Source organism: Pimephales promelas, chromosome 14 (genome assembly GCF_988280905.1).
Source record: "Pimephales promelas chromosome 14, fPimPro1.hap1.1, whole genome shotgun sequence".
NCBI lineage: Eukaryota > Metazoa > Chordata > Actinopteri > Cypriniformes > Leuciscidae > Pimephales > Pimephales promelas.
The window spans coordinates 32,067,336-32,083,150 of record NC_142782.1 but is presented as its reverse complement, the minus strand read 5'-3'; the positions used below and the strand labels follow the sequence as shown (position 1 = coordinate 32,083,150).

Genomic DNA, 15,815 nt, shown 5'->3' with positions numbered 1-15,815 from the left:
TCAGACGTGCAGACGGGCAGACGTGCAGACGTGCAGACGGTCAGACGTGCAGACGTTCAGACGGGCAGACGTGCAGACGGGCAGACGTGCAGACGTGCAGACGTAATCCACACGTTAAACTTTTAACGTGACGCCGCCGTGACGTCTGCATAGATCAACAGCTACACGTTATTGACGCGTTTACGTGACGTGATATTTGCGTGTACGTCTCCATATAAAACAAATGGAGACGTACACGCACGTATTCACGTGTGTTATCTGTCTTGCTTGTCAGTCTCGTCGCCGAATGGAACATTCCGAGCGCCATAGACATCTACACGTTTTCCAAAGTGGACCAACGTGATTATATTGAGTCATTCTACGAAACGGGTGCCATTTCCATGTTGTGATTTTCCCAATTTTCATTAAGAACTAACTTTTTTTTTTTTTCCTAAAACTTTAAGGATATGTTAATCTTCCAAAAAAACATATTTTCCCACCTCAGGCACAAAATCCTTAGTAATTTTATCCTTTTTTATTAAGGCAAGGGAATCTTTCTTGTACCACCCCGTCACGGACAATATGTGTGCCAGTAGAGTAGTAAAACAAGAAATTTATTTTTTAAATATAATGTTTTCCTAATAGTAAAATGTCCCTTTTATGTAAACCATCTATAGAAAGTCTGAAATTTAATACATTTTTTTGTATTCTTAGTTTTTAATCTTGAAATATGAATTCGACATTTCAATGGCCTCATTGTTTGTACTGAAAAAAACAAATACACTTAAAAAATTAAAATAAGGTTTCATTCATTTGATTAGTTCACACAATAAGAACAGTATTAAACATTAATTTATGTAAAATTTAATTTATTTTACATACATTTTTAACAACATTACCCCGTGACGGGGTGGTAACTGATGTGACGGAGTAGTTCACTGTGACAGGGTGGTATGGACACACTGTTTCTCTGTTGCTGATTTGCTTGTTTAAACTTTATACAAGGGCAATTAGGGCAATTATTAAAATAGGAGATTTAATGGAAAACATTGGTCATGCTCTGAAAAACAAAACAGAGCATCATATCAGAGACAGGGAGAGTCGCATCCACACATCCCTCTGTATTTCCATGTGGCGGGATGTCACAGGCTGTGGTGCTTGAATGATTTCGAGCACATCATCGAAGAGATACCACAGGAAGTCATCTCTTGGAGGCCAGAAGAACCTGTTGGCACCAACACGGTGCATACACTTTACAAGGGCATGTGTTTCATCTGTTTCCATGATGATCCCAGGATAAAGGTCATTGTCATATTTAAGAACGCACCACTTCCCAATGAGATCTCCACTTCCCCAAGCAATTCCTTCTGTTGGCACCTTCTGGGATGTTCTGTTAAAAGTGAAATGCTGTGTGTTGAAGCACTGACATCTCAGCTGCTTTTGCGTGGAGCACATGCAACTAACTTCCCGGTAAAGGATTTCTCCTGGAGTGAATGTGACCACTTGGTGGGTTTTCATTGTGGATGGCACTGGTGGAATCTGGCCTGGCATCTTTTCCATTGCCTGCTCCACTGCTTCAGGTGCTACATAAAACAACTTAACAGTTGTGGATGTTTCAGAGAGGGCCTTATATAGCTCATGGGCATCGGGTATGTCGCGGCCGTTGGTCACCAGCTTATCCGCTGTTCTTTTCAAGGTTCCCCCAACACCGTCAGGGGCCCCCTTGCCATGGCTTGCCTCAAAAAAGTTCCATGTTCCACCTTTCAGGCCTCTTCTTGCAAGCTCTGTGCTGAAAAGAAAGAAATTCCCTTTCTGTTTGTATTGGGTACAAGGCCCGTCACTCAGAAAGTGTAGAACAGATACATCTGGGTATGTGGCTTGTAGATAATTCAGCACTGGATTCATGTGTTCCCATATAGCTGGGGGGCTTTTGTGTTTAGAAGGTGACACTGTGCTAAAACAGATGGGCTCTTTTTCACCACCTATGTAGAAAACACCAGTGTGCAGAGTAGCTTGTTGGTGTGAGGAGCCAAAGTGGACAGCTTGGATCTCTGAGCTGTATTTGCATGTATAGTTCTCAGAGAAGTCAATGTGGATCACTGCCTCCTCTTTTGACAGGTTTTTCTTTAACTCTCTGCAGTATGAGTACTGTTGATTTATGTTGAATGTGTGTCTTTTGAATTTGTGGAGAAGAGTGTGGAATAACTCCACAAGATTGTCTTGCGTGTCCTCCATTGTTTTCTTCACTGTGATCTTGACAGTGGTCGGACCCTCCCTTGCATCTTCCCTTGCTTTCTCTGCTGTGGCCCATTGAGTGAACGCAACCTTTGCTGAGCCATCAAATCTGGAGAGCTGAACAGTCTTGTCTTTGCATTCCTCACACTCATCATACATGCACATTTTCCTTGAGGTATCACAGGTTATCATTTTAGTCAAACTCTGTAGATCTGAAGTATCTATGAGCCTCAAATTATGCAATTTCTCAATGACAAATCTGAGATTTTCATGGATCTTACACAGGCATGTGTTCCGGTCAGAGAGAGTGGGATGTACAACCCAAAATGGGCGAAGCTTACAGAAAAGGGAGTATGATATGTTTTTTGTGTTTTCAGTAAGAAATTTTTTGTGAAGATTTTTCATCGTGTCAGTCAGAAACCTTTTCTGCTTCTTCACGCTGTTCTTTGTAATTGTTTGTTTTCGTCCAGTCGTTATACGACTGTTGTCATCTCGAGTGAAGAAGGTTTTGACTTTGGACTTGAAAGCAGCAGTAAACCTGTTGGTGGGATTTCTCTTGGTGGAACAGAGGTCTTCACTCTGAACACTGCGACGCTTCTTTGAAAATCCAAGGGCATTTTCGGCAAAACCTTGTAGCCTGTACTTCTTCACAATCCTCCCTGCTGTTACCTTTGCTATTAGTTGTTTTTCTTTTTCTTTTCTTGCTTTCCTGTACTTATTCTTTATGTCTTCGATCAAGGCTTCGTGATAGAGTAGTGTTTTTCTGATTTTGGAGCTTACTCTGCTCGTCTTAGTTAATTCATTTAGTTTTGAACGAGGGGAGTCATTCTTATTTAAGCGCTTGTATCTTTTTCTGTATTTGTCAGCACGTTTTCTTTCCTTCTCTAGCGATTTCTTTAGTTTTTCAATTTCTTTGCGTAGTGTATCCCTGTTCTTCCTTGAAATTCGCTTTCCTTCTTTATGTTGCCTGAAACAAAACAAAAATCTACTGGTAACTTAACAGGTTTAAGTCATGTACACCATATATAAAAACAATTACTCATCAATGATAGACCTGTTTCTTATTCTCTACATGTATTCATTTATTTCTTATCCTAACCGCACACAACCCTGACCTTGAAGATCCTAACTGCTGCTTTGATTGTTGGACAGGATCTGGACTCAAAGGAAAGGTGTCAAGACTGCGCTTCCTAGCCTCTGCTTTCTCTTTTCTCTTCTTGTTCTGCTTCCTCCACTTTTTACGCAGCTGACGCTTCCCTCGCTCACTTAGATCACTTATCTTCTTCTTTTTTCCTTGCTCTACATCCCGTCTCCATCTCTGACGCTCACTCTCTAGATATTTTTGCCTTCTCTCAGTATCAGCATTCCGACGTGCACGGCATCGACGTTGTCTCTCAGCAGCGCTTAATGGAGCCATGATGGAGACAGATCTATCTGCAAATGTTTTAAAATGTAACATTCTTCATTAAACACCAATGTGAGTGAGTGAGAGACATAGTAAGTGAGTGAGATAGACATAGTGATTGGGTGACAGTGATTAAGTGAGTGAGTGAGGTAGTAAGTGAAAGAGATAGTGAGTGAGTGAGTGACAGTGATTGAGTGAGGGAGTGAGTGAGTGAGAGACAGTGATTGAGTGAGGGAGTGAGTGAGTGAGTGACAGTGATTGAGTGAGGGAGTGAGTGAGTGACAGTGATTGAGTGAGTGAGGGAGTGAGTGAGTGACAGTGATTGAGTGAGGGAGTGAGTGAGTGAGTGACAGTGATTGAGTGAGGGAGTGGGTGAGTGACAGTGATTGAGTGAGGGAGTGAGTGAGTGACAGTGATTGAGTGAGGGAGTGAGTGAGTGAGTGACAGTGATTGAGTGAGGGAGTGAGTGACAGTGATTGAGTGAGTGAGTGACAGTGATTGAGTGAGTAAGTGACAGTGATTGAGTGAGTGAGGGAGTGAGTGACAGTGATTGATTGAGGGAGTGACAGTGAGTAAGTGACAGTGATTGAGTGAGGGAGTGAGTGAGTGACAGTGATTGAGTGAGTGAGTGACAGTGATTGATTGAGGGAGTGACAGTGATTGAGTGAGTGAGGGAGTGAGTGAGTGACAGTGATTGAGTGAGGGAGTGACAGTGAGTGAGTGACAGTGATTGAGTGAGGGAGTGACAGTGAGTGAGTGACAGTGATTGATTGAGGGAGTGACAGTGAGTGAGTGACAGTGATTGAGTGAGGGAGTGACAGTGAGTGAGTGACAGTGATTGAGTGAGGGAGTGTGTGAGTGACAGTGATTGAGTGAGGGAGTGAGTGAGTGACAGTGATTGAGTGAGGGAGTGACATGGTGAGTAAAAGAGATATTGAATAATAAGTGTGTTAGTGATATAGTGAGTGAGTGAATGAACAAAACAGGGTTAACAAAAAAAATAAAATAAAATAATAATAACAATGATTAGCCTATATAATAATCATTGATTTCTCACATCCTCACATTCAAATTTAAAGCAGAACCACCCGGTCACATCCCTTACCACCCCGTCACAATAAAACATGTGACGGGGTGGTATGTGACGGGGTGGTAAATTTCAGCCCAAAATGGCCACAGATCTCCCATGTGGTCAAGTTCCTCACCTAGCATACATGCATTCTACCTGAAATATATATATTTATGCATTAATAATGTAAAATAAAAAATAAAAATCAGTTTTCCCTCTCTATTTTGTGTGACGGAGTGGTTGGCTTATGCTTGACGGAACCTCCCTAACATGAAAAATCATCAAATAAAGAATGTAGAGGAATGTCAGTACTTGCCTGCTTTTCTTCTTGGCGGCAAAAAGGCTCCAATGATGTCACTTCCGCTTTGTGATGTCATTTAAAGCAACAGTACATTATTTATAAATAAAACAAGTTAGTGTGACGGGGTGGTAAGTCAAAATGGGGGACGCACACAAATACCAAAATATTAACAAAAAAATAAGATTTATTTTGAATAAAATATATCTTATGTGAAAAGGAACACACATATAATCCTAAAAATAATAAATGTTTATTAAAAATACATAACTTATTTGGTGATATTTTAGATGCAAATGTGATGTTGGTCAGCACGGACATGTAAAATCGGCTATGAACTAATGAAAAACTATTAAAATAGAATATTATTCTTTAAAAAAAATATTTTCATCATATATCATATTAACAAGAACACTTGAATGAATAACCTTAAAATTTGTAAACACATTTTGGGACATGTATGTGCCTTATGCATCTCATCAAACGTTGTGGACCCAAATGGCACCCGTTTCGTAGAATGACTCATTTCACGTCTTGTCGTGATACCGGCAACCACAGAGAAGCTTTTGTTTATGAGTCAGATATTGTGAAATGCTGAAGCTTTTATTACACTGCTGAAGGTATGAAAACTGTTGAAGGGTGATACTTGACTGACTGATAAAACACAGTTCAGTTGAAGTAAGCACATATTCTCAACTATATCAACAACATGATGTTTTCTGCAAATCTTAAACTAATATTTTCCCCCTCCTCCAGCCATTTATATTTCACCACAGATTTTCTCGATCCCCTTTTCTTCCTGTCTCGATTATGTTAATATTTCTAACCCAAATTATTCCCTTGTTTCCTCCTCCTCTTTCTCGGGAATCTTCTCGGAAGCCTGAGCTGTTGAAAAATCAGTTTTCTCACCGATCAATGCCGTGTGTTTCCTCAAGTGCTGCTTCTCAATTTTCTTTCAGGGTCACGAGGTTTGTTGTTAGTGTTTATAGCACATTTACCAGATATTTTCAGTCAAATGTCGATTTTCCTTACACAGATCATTTATTTTATAGCAACTAAGAGTAAATAATATTGCTTAGTCAGTTGCAGTTTCGTATCTCAGGTGACTTCATGGAGTTGTGAGTTTGGCTACGTTTCTTTTACAGTAGTGCAAACTCGTCTTGGATGTTTCTCCTGAAATGTATGATAAATAATACAAACAATAGGCCGAAGTCAAGTCATCTTTATATAGGCCTGCTTTATAAAAAACTGATTGTTTCAAAGCAGGTTCACAGGCATAAACAGGAAAATAACGATGCAAACTTGATCAAATATGAGACAAAAAAAAGTAATAGTCACAATGAATGTAGATTTCCATTTACTCTTATGGTAAGATGGGAGGTGATGATGATGATAGTGGCCTCACTGTAAAGAAAAAAATATATGATCGATAATTTATGATAACTTGTTTTTCTTTGCAATTATCTCATCAAAATAAGTTAAATAAAGTTGCCTGAGATTGACCAATACACATTTTGAATAGTTTAATATGTGTAGTATTACATTCAATATTGGAAAAGATCAAAAATAAAGTTTATTTTTTGAAGATTTACAACAAGCAAATGTCACCCATTCAGTGGAATGGCCCAATTGAAATTCCCATAGCCTTAGCCTACTGATTGATATACAGACATGCTCTACTTTTGGGAAGTTATACAAGATTCAACAATTTTTTAATGTAATTTAAGTTGAAATGACTTGATCATTTCACTTAAAAAATTAAGGCAGCCACTCAAAGCAAAAATATTCAATGCAGCGAGTAAAAAAAAAAGAAGAAGAGAATGATGGTGCATGAGAAGAGCTTGCAGTACATCAAGTCTAATGAAGTCAGTGAAAGCTTCGAGTCAAACCTCTGCCAAAGCAAATACTGCCTTTCATCTACTAGTCAAAAAGCGAGTTTTCATGCAGTCTGCTTACTGACAAGTGCTGTTTTGAAAACTGTGGAAAAAATGAGTTTAAAGAGATACTTCAGGATTTAGCATTAAGCTTTGTATTAGTAGAAAACCTGTAGTTAGTATGAGGGAACTGTAGTACCCTCATCCCCCTGAGACGAGAGATTTATGTATTTTTTGTCTGGAAAAAAATCCTCCGCTGACGCAAAAATCGTAATTTTGCATCATCGACCAGAGGCTAAAGACTACAGTCAGTAGTAGGGTCTGTCCCACATGTTCTCAACCCGCCTATAGAGGGCGATCTCACTCACAGAATGAACACATAGTATCGGCCATCTTTTTTTGGAAGCTAAGCTAGCAGGCTCTTGTTCTGTGGAGAAAGCGGAGTAGTAGTTTTTTTTCGGATGTCCGGCCGTCGATGTCCGGGATTCAGCTTTTGCTTTCTGCAGTCGCCATTCATTGTTTACATGCACAGCTTTTGTTTCAATCTAACTGAATTCATTCCGATTGGTGAATCTGAATGTAGTGTTTACATGAACGCTAAACAAGTGATCAGTTGATGTGCGTTTTAACATTGCTAAGAAAATTCCCGCTCGTCGCTCATCGGTAATCACGCTACCGGCCTCGCGCTGTTCTCCCGCGGCCCTCACTCGTCCCGCTCGCCACAGTAAACATGATGAATGGCGACTGTAGAACGCAAAAGCCGAATCCTGGACATTTTGGGCGATCTCAAAACACATTTTCGGGCAGACTCATCACAGAGACTCGCTAGTAGCCTAGACTTGTTGTTTAACTACTGCGCTCTGTTACCGGTAGGCGTGGCCTCCTAGGGCAGTGAAGCAAGTGCATTCTGGGAGCTGTTGTCTTTCATCCACATAAGCTAAAAATACATTTTCTGGCTTTTCTCAGTCTAGAAAGCTCCAAATTCAAAAATAATTTCTCATTTCTTCAACGTAAATGACCCATTTTAAATACACAATCATCTTTACAAAGGTGAAGTATCCATTTAAGTGCATAAGTACACAAATTGGAGAATTATGCATTCATCTACACATTCTGCTTAATTGTCTGCTCAATATCTGCTCCCCAACAGACATTCAAGAACAGACAAGACAACAGACAAGAAAGCAGAATGTCTTTGCAAAAGTACGAAAGGACATGCACGGTTTTAGATGAAACTCTCCTCAAACCCCCACCCTGCTTTCCCTGCCATTAAACTGAATTGATCAGCAAAAGCAGGAAACATCCAATCCGTAAGTGCTTGCGTGACCGAGGCCAGGGCAGCATATTTCTGCTTAAACATCTCTGTGGAAGTCGAAGGCTCAGCACTTCCACCTTAAATCTTGTCAAGGAAATGCAGCGTTTCGGGGCTTAGAACTGCTGATGGCGTTGATCCACTTCTATGGATGTGACCGGCTGCTCTCATTCCTCCAAAACGATGGTGACCATCTGCTTTTTTGGAATCCACATCTGGGATTGATTAACATTTCAAATTCCATCCATTTATGAAATGACATTTACATTGCAGAATGCTAATATACATTGTTCAGTATTGATTCTTGTGTCTCTTTCGTCCACTGAGTGTTTCCGTGCACTCAGTCAAGGGCACATTCCCTCTATTTTTCTCTGAGTGACTGAGTGACGACTGCATGTGGTTTTGCATATAGCCAAGGTCAGGTCAAATCACGTATAGGTTAGTATAATGCTTTATACAAAACATTGTTTCACATTAATAAACAAAAAAATAACATTGCAAAATTAATCAATTATGAAACCAGTTCAATTCAGCTGTAAAGCAACTCTACAGAAGACTAGTGTCATTATTCAGCTTAATTGTTGTTCATAAAAGGTCATTGGTTCGATTCCCTGGAAAAGTAATTTGGATAAAAGTGTCTATCAAATGCATTCATATGAATGTAAAACTTGCTGACAGGGTGTTCTGCACTTTAAAAATAGTTTTCAATGTTATAAATTGGAGAGCTCATTTAACATTAATTCAATGGATTTCTATTAGGAATGTAGCCTAATAGAATTTTCTGAGTGAAAACTATTTCTACATTTATTATATACATTTATTATCATTCCTCTATTTAACAAGCTGGCCATTGGAACGAGAAGGACCATGGTGCAACAATTACACAAGATTATACTGTAAGTGCAAATACACAATAAATAAATAAAAAAATACCATTGAAAAATCAGTATAATAAATGTGCACTAAAAAGTAGGCTAATGTTAGCAGTTTGTTCAAATTATTTGTGAGCAAGTGCACTAGCTAGACAAGTGCTCTACTCCAATGCATTCTCATCCTAGTGCGTCATATACTGACGCTTTTAGACAATGCGTATACATCCAACACACCTTTAGCGTCAATATAACACGCTTAGGTTATGGGTAGGTTTAGGTATGGGGTAGGGTTAGACCACTAGGAGGCGCCTTCTGGCTCATGTATATCTGCGTCTCATACTGACGCTAAAGGGTGCCATGTGCGTTGGATGTATACACAATGTTAAAAGCGTCAGTATATGACGCATTGGGATGATTGCTTTGGTGGTGTAAGCGCTCATGTCAAATTTGGGTCAAATATGGACAAACCCAAATGTTGGGTTAAAAATGTAATTTAAAAAATTACCGTTGAAAGCGAAAGTTGAAGTTGGGTTGACATTTTAAATGACATATTTAACCTAACATTTGGGTTTGTCCATATTTGACCCAAATTTGGGTTGAAACAACCCAACATTTTGTTACTTTAATGCATTTTAGTGCTTTTAACACCACCCTACAAATTATGTCTTCATTCGGCGACAATTTCAGTTTCCTCCAGTGCATTATTGAGCATTTCAGCACAGAACAGATGATACAACACTCTTAGAAGAAACAGAACCAGAAATGGTTCCATCCCCCGCTTTATATATGGAACTCCAAAATGGTTCGATATAGAACCATTTTTTTTTTTTTTTTGGTAAAAGGTTCTATTGGCCAAGTATTCTATATAGAACCCAGAGGAACCCTTTTTTTAAGAGTGTATAGAATCTTTTAGGGGTTCCAAATACGTAGTGCTGATAGAACCTTTTAAGGTTCTATATAGAACCTTTTCTTCTAAGAGTGAAGAGCTTGGCAGGATAAAGCAAATAAACTTGCTGAACTTCTGAAAACCAGGCTGTGCCAAATCCTCCTCAAACAGGCACTGCAGCACAACTGGTTTAAATATATGCAGAGATTCATCAGTGTGTGTCAGTGCTGCCTGTAGGTGCATTGTAGTGTCTGTGTGTGGTGTGTTTTGAGGTGTGGCCTGGGTGCAATGCAGTGCTGGACTGACCCACGTCACAAGTGGGACCACCTCTCCTCATCTGTGAGTGCGCTTGCCAATACAGTACTGAGAAGGAGAGTGAGGAGGAAAGCACTGCAGATTCTGGGTGTTGCCTTTCAGGTCCTGGACAGAGGGTAAAGGTCAGGTGACACTGACAGCAATGGAGCTAGACTGCTTCCAAACAGAATGCAGTGTCTTTTGCACAAAATGCATGGCAAAGAAATCACATGCAACTCAAGATAGTCCTGTTTTTACTGGTCGCAGTGAAACGGAAGAATACTGTGAGAGTAAGGCAGGTGTCCCGATCCCGATACAGTCGTATAATCGAAATGACAATAAAAGCTGACGCAGACTTAGAGGATATTAATCATCTCGGCTTAGTGGCCTTAGACATATTCTCTCTGTGTATGTGTGTGTGTGTCTGCCACACATGCATTTGTGGGAGATTTATATCCACTGCAGTAATGAAGTTACACTCGCTCTTTGGCAGAAGCATTAAACACCTATAAGAGCTCTGCAGCAGGGGATGGTGATACAATCTTACCTCGGACACCACCGTATCATATGCACAAAGTGAAAATGCTCATTTTTTCCTGTGTATTTTTCCCCAAATGTGTTTTTACAATTATAAAAGACAATCATTTTTGGTATTAAATCTTCCTGTTTATATATTTTTGTTTGTGCACATACCTCTGGTGGAATAAACCTGTTGTTGTTGTTTTTACACGATTGATATTTTTCTTTAACCAGAAAGTAGATAAAAAAAATCCTTATAAACTACAAACAAAATAAATTTACACAAAAGGACATTTAAATAAAAGAAACAATCACTTAAAACTATTCCAACAGCAGTTCTAATTGTACGGATTTTAAAGTCACTAAAAGCAATTACTGAACATCTTTAAAAAATTGCAAATTGTTTGAGGCTTTCGAAACATTTATGCATTTAACCCCTGCGAGTCCTGCATTAGTCAGGCAATTCTTGCTGTTGCACCAATAGGTGGCGCTCTGCACACACACACACACACACACACGACAGATGGACTGTGGGACCAAGAGGACAGACATCGTTCTCAAACATGACAAAGAAAGATTCTTGTTTCAAGGTGTGTTCGTTTAAAGAGACATTTGAACATAGAAGGGTCAATGTAACATCCACAGTAGCGCGATCAGATTATCAATTATTGATTTTGTCTCTTGTTAGTGAAATATTGTTGGTGGAAGTGTTAATAGTTCATTAGGTTACTGTTGTAGTGATTTGCGTTCGAAAGCTGATCGATACAGTGGTCATAACACGAGGAATCGTTTCAATTTCAACACAGAATGACATGAAAACAGTCTGTAACTTTAATCTTTAAACTTTAATCTTAAACTGTAACTAAATATCATTCCTCTTTAGTCCAAAAAAAGCGTTTATTCAAACTAAGCTGTAAAAATGGGTTATTCTGCAATCTGCAGACAGTTGAGAACATTAACGCACTCCTAAATTTGAGCACCTGTCAAAAATATGGCCCATCCAGACACAATCAGACAATTTAAAGGGATACTCCACCCAAAACTAAAAATTCTGTTATCATTTACTCACCCTCAAGTTGTTGCAAATCTGTAAGAGTTTCTTTCTTCTGCTGAACACAAAGAAGAAGAAAAAATAATAATATATATAAACAACTGTTTGGTTCCTATCGTTGTTTAAAATATCTTCCCTTGTGTTCAGCAGAAGAAAGAAACTCATACAGGTTTGCAACAACTTGGGGGTGAGTAAATGATGACAGAATTTTTAGTTTTGGGTGGAGTATCCCTTTAACAGATTTTCTTCTTTTGACCATGTGGCACAAAATCTCGTCTCATGCTCTTCTTAATTTCCTCATTTCATCTGAATGTCAAAATTTGTAAATTTAAGGGTAGCTACGTTTAAACGACAACGAGACTAAAAACGGAGAAGTTTTTTCTTTGCGTTTTTTTGTGTACAACTGACAACATTGTCAAAACGATATGTTCATATATCACATGGATTTACAAAAACTACAAAAAAAAAAAACCGCTGTATTATTCATGCCAGGCCAGTAGGTGGCGACGTCGCTTTGTAGAGAAACACGACACGCCTACATACTGAACACACATCCGCATTTGTGAAAACTCACCGTTTTCACAAATTTGCATTTTTGTAGTTTACACAGAGACAATAATGGTATTGTAAAAAAAAAAAAAAAAAAAAATTGTTTTCAGGCCCCCAAAACGCTGTAGTTTTGTAAAAACAATAACAATATAATTTAAAAGAATATAATTTGTGCTAAATGTTTTTATTTCCTTATTAAAACTAACTAATTGGTTAAACATAGCAATATAAATATAATTGAAATATAATTGATAAATATAATTGTTGTTCCATCATACACACTCTTAAAAATAAAGGTTCAAAAAGGAGTTTTTCGTATTCCAAAGAACAATTTTTGGTTCCTTCCTCACATTACTTTTTTTGAAAACTGTGAAGAATTTCAAAATTCTAAATAACTTTTTAAAGAACTTTCTGTGGAATGGAAAGGTTCTGTGAATGTACATGAAAATGTGAATGAATGTACTGGTGTATTCTGTGAATGTACTGAAAATACATTAAGAGTGTGTGTGCAAAAAAAAAGCGAGACTTCGGTTTGGTCTACTTTATTGGGACTAAAACTCCCCGCAAGACTAGTAAAATCTGATATTACTCGGTGCAGCAAATGGTCCTCACGAGTAAAACTGCTTATTAAACAAACTCAGTAATGTGCTGATGAAAAACCAAAAGGTTTATGAGTGGTAGGGGGTATAAAATATCATTAGCTCATTATAAAAACAATGGAAAGTGCACATTGTGATTTTAAAAAATCAAATGCGTATTTATGTAATAGACACACACGCTTTCTAATATGGAATTCCGAAGCTGCCAAACCCGTCCGGCTCTGTAAATGAGATGTCTGTGTGCAGTGGTGTGCTGCAGAGGGGCGGAGCTTGTGATTTACACCCAGCAATGTGTGTGTGCGTGTGTGTGAGTCTGCAGGAAAAACAGTGCTGTCAGCCCGTGCGAGCGCTCACGGTGCCGGAGAGCTGCTGACGGAGGAGAGGGATGCTGAAGGGTTGAGTGGGGAATGCAATACTCAAAACACAGAATAGCTGTCCAAGTATGTCTTTAACCTCACGAAAAGAGACTTCTGCACGCTGAAATCATACAGATGACTTTCTATTACCAGTGTGTTTATGTTTCTCATTTTTTTCCTACTTCAGCACACACAAACACACGCGTATATGGTGTACGACTATCTGTCTTACATTCCCATTTGTGTGCAACGGTAATGGAGCTCCGCCGTGTTCCTCGGCCTCGTGTCGGCTCTGAGCTGACTCAGCATCTCTGCACCCCTTCTGTTGGCCCGCGGCCTGGGTCGAAACATCAGCAGGTGCACTGTCTAAAAGCATGACTGTGCAATTTTAGAACCGGCAAAAAAGCAACTTTGTTGGGCTTTACAATTACATTCGAGCGTCTAGTGTTTCACTGCGGCAGGCGATTCCCTATCAGAGTCAACAACGACATATGAGACGGATGAGTTACTAGAGGTGATGCACAAACAGCTAGCTCAACGTATTATAGCCTATAGGATATAACTCAAACTATGCTATATATGAAGAGTTCAGATGCAAAAGCCATAAGTGCCATTTGAAATTTTGTTCTAGAATGACCATTTTTATCAAGCTTGTGTATTTAAGTTCAGTAATTTCACTTAAATGACAATTAATAGGTAATCTTCATTGCCATTTAAGTGAAATTACTGAACTTAAATATACAAGCTTGATAAAAAATATAATTTTAGAAGAAATTTTCAAATGGCACTTAGAGGCTTTTGCATCTGAACTCTTCATATACACTCTAAAACATGCTGGGTTGTTTTAACCCAATTTTGGGTCAAATATGGACAAACCCAACCATTGGGTTACATTTTTAAATGACATTTTTAACCCAATATTTGAGTTTGTCCATATTTGACCCAAAATTGGGTTAAAATAACACACTCTGACACACACATTTTGTGTTTTGCGTGTTTTATAGGGACTTCCATAGACATTATGATTTTTTAACTGTACAAACTGTATACTCTATCCCCTTACATGCACTTACATTAACACTACAGGGCCACACACACACACACACAGCTATACATTGCCTGAATCGTGAGCATCAGAGTCATTGGCAACAGGCCACTTTCCTCTCTTGATTGATTGTCAGATTTTCTATTGATTAACTATGATTTGTATTGATCTAGTCTGCAAAAGCTTTTTGTATATAACCTCTGACATATGTGTACAGTATTTCACTTCTTCCAGTATGTGTCTGCTCATTTTACTCGTCATGGCTATAATCTGGATAAACTTGAAGAAGTGCAGTTTTTATGGCATTTTTACTGCAGTTGTATTAGATTAGTCTTATAATATCATATATTTTTTATTGATATCAGTATTCAAGATGCTTTTTTAGGTCCTTTGGGTCCTTCCTTATGAAGAAAGTATAATTATCATTTTAGGAAGGCCCTTGGTTTTTTTATTAAGCATTGACTCCCTTGTGCACTCTAAAATGAATTAGAAAACTTCTATAACCTTGGTACTTTGCTGCATTATTGAACCTTCCTGACAACAGACGCCAAATCCCCAATGCATCAACTGAGGCTGACGGCGGATTGGCTGCTTCGTCTTTCCATGTGCACGCACTCAAGAATGTCAATGTCTAAAGCAAAGGGAAACAAAAGACACTTTATTAGAAAGTGATCAGTCAAATGAAGAGGTGAATGTTACAGTAATATAGGACAGATGTTATCCTTGTTATATTGGTTTTTAGCCTTTCGATCCATCTATGATGTTCATTTTAAAGCAACACCAAGTGACTTTTCCTCTGCTGCCGCCCTACAGGTTGGAAGTGGAATTGTTCATTACTGTTGTCGTAAATAATTTACCCTACCACATCCTACTGTCGCACGCACACACACGCACATCCATGACAATTCAAAAGCTACCCGGCTGCTAGGTATCTTACATGTAGCCTAGTTGTAGTCTACTGTCGAGTACGCTCCACCTATTGGCAATTGTAACGCTCGCCGTAAAGCAAGTCAAATTTGTAGTTTTCTTAGGTCTCATTCGGACTACAGAAACGTGACCCGATATAGCAATCTTACATAGCGTGGATATATCAGATAAAGGTAAGTGCATTTCACCATGTCACGACTTGATCACTAAACGTTTTTGAAAACATTATTTTAAGGTAAAAAATCTTACTAGTGTTGCTTCAATTTGAATAGAAGTGCATTAGGCTACTTTATTTTGTTTAACAGTGCTTCATGTCCCACAGTGTGGGGTTTTATAATTCATCTGTGTATTCCAAAAACTTTTTTTAATAAAAACTTTTATAATTCTCTTATAATTACGTATGCTGCAAATTAATGCAGAGACTACATGGGATATCTGTACTTTTAAAAGTACTGCGCATTTATTGTTCAGCCAGTGATAAATATTTATTATTATGTATTTTGTTCAATCTTTGCACAAATTGCTTTTATCTTCTTTCCATTGCT

At 38.6% G+C, this 15,815-nt stretch overlaps 1 protein-coding gene across 1 annotated transcript; it reads right to left on the bottom strand.

Moving 5' to 3' along the window:
* Positions 1-908: 908 nt before the first annotated feature.
* Positions 909-3,646, bottom strand: LOC148973751 (uncharacterized). The gene is made up of 2 exons (XM_089119191.1): positions 3,416-3,646; positions 909-2,274 (listed from the first exon to the last, which is right to left on the bottom strand). The coding sequence occupies exons 1-2, from the start codon at positions 3,629-3,631 to the stop codon at positions 1,060-1,062; spliced, it is 1,431 nt and encodes a 476-aa protein (XP_088975317.1). The 5' UTR covers positions 3,632-3,646; the 3' UTR covers positions 909-1,059.
* Between the last annotated feature and the right edge of the window lie 12,169 nt (positions 3,647-15,815).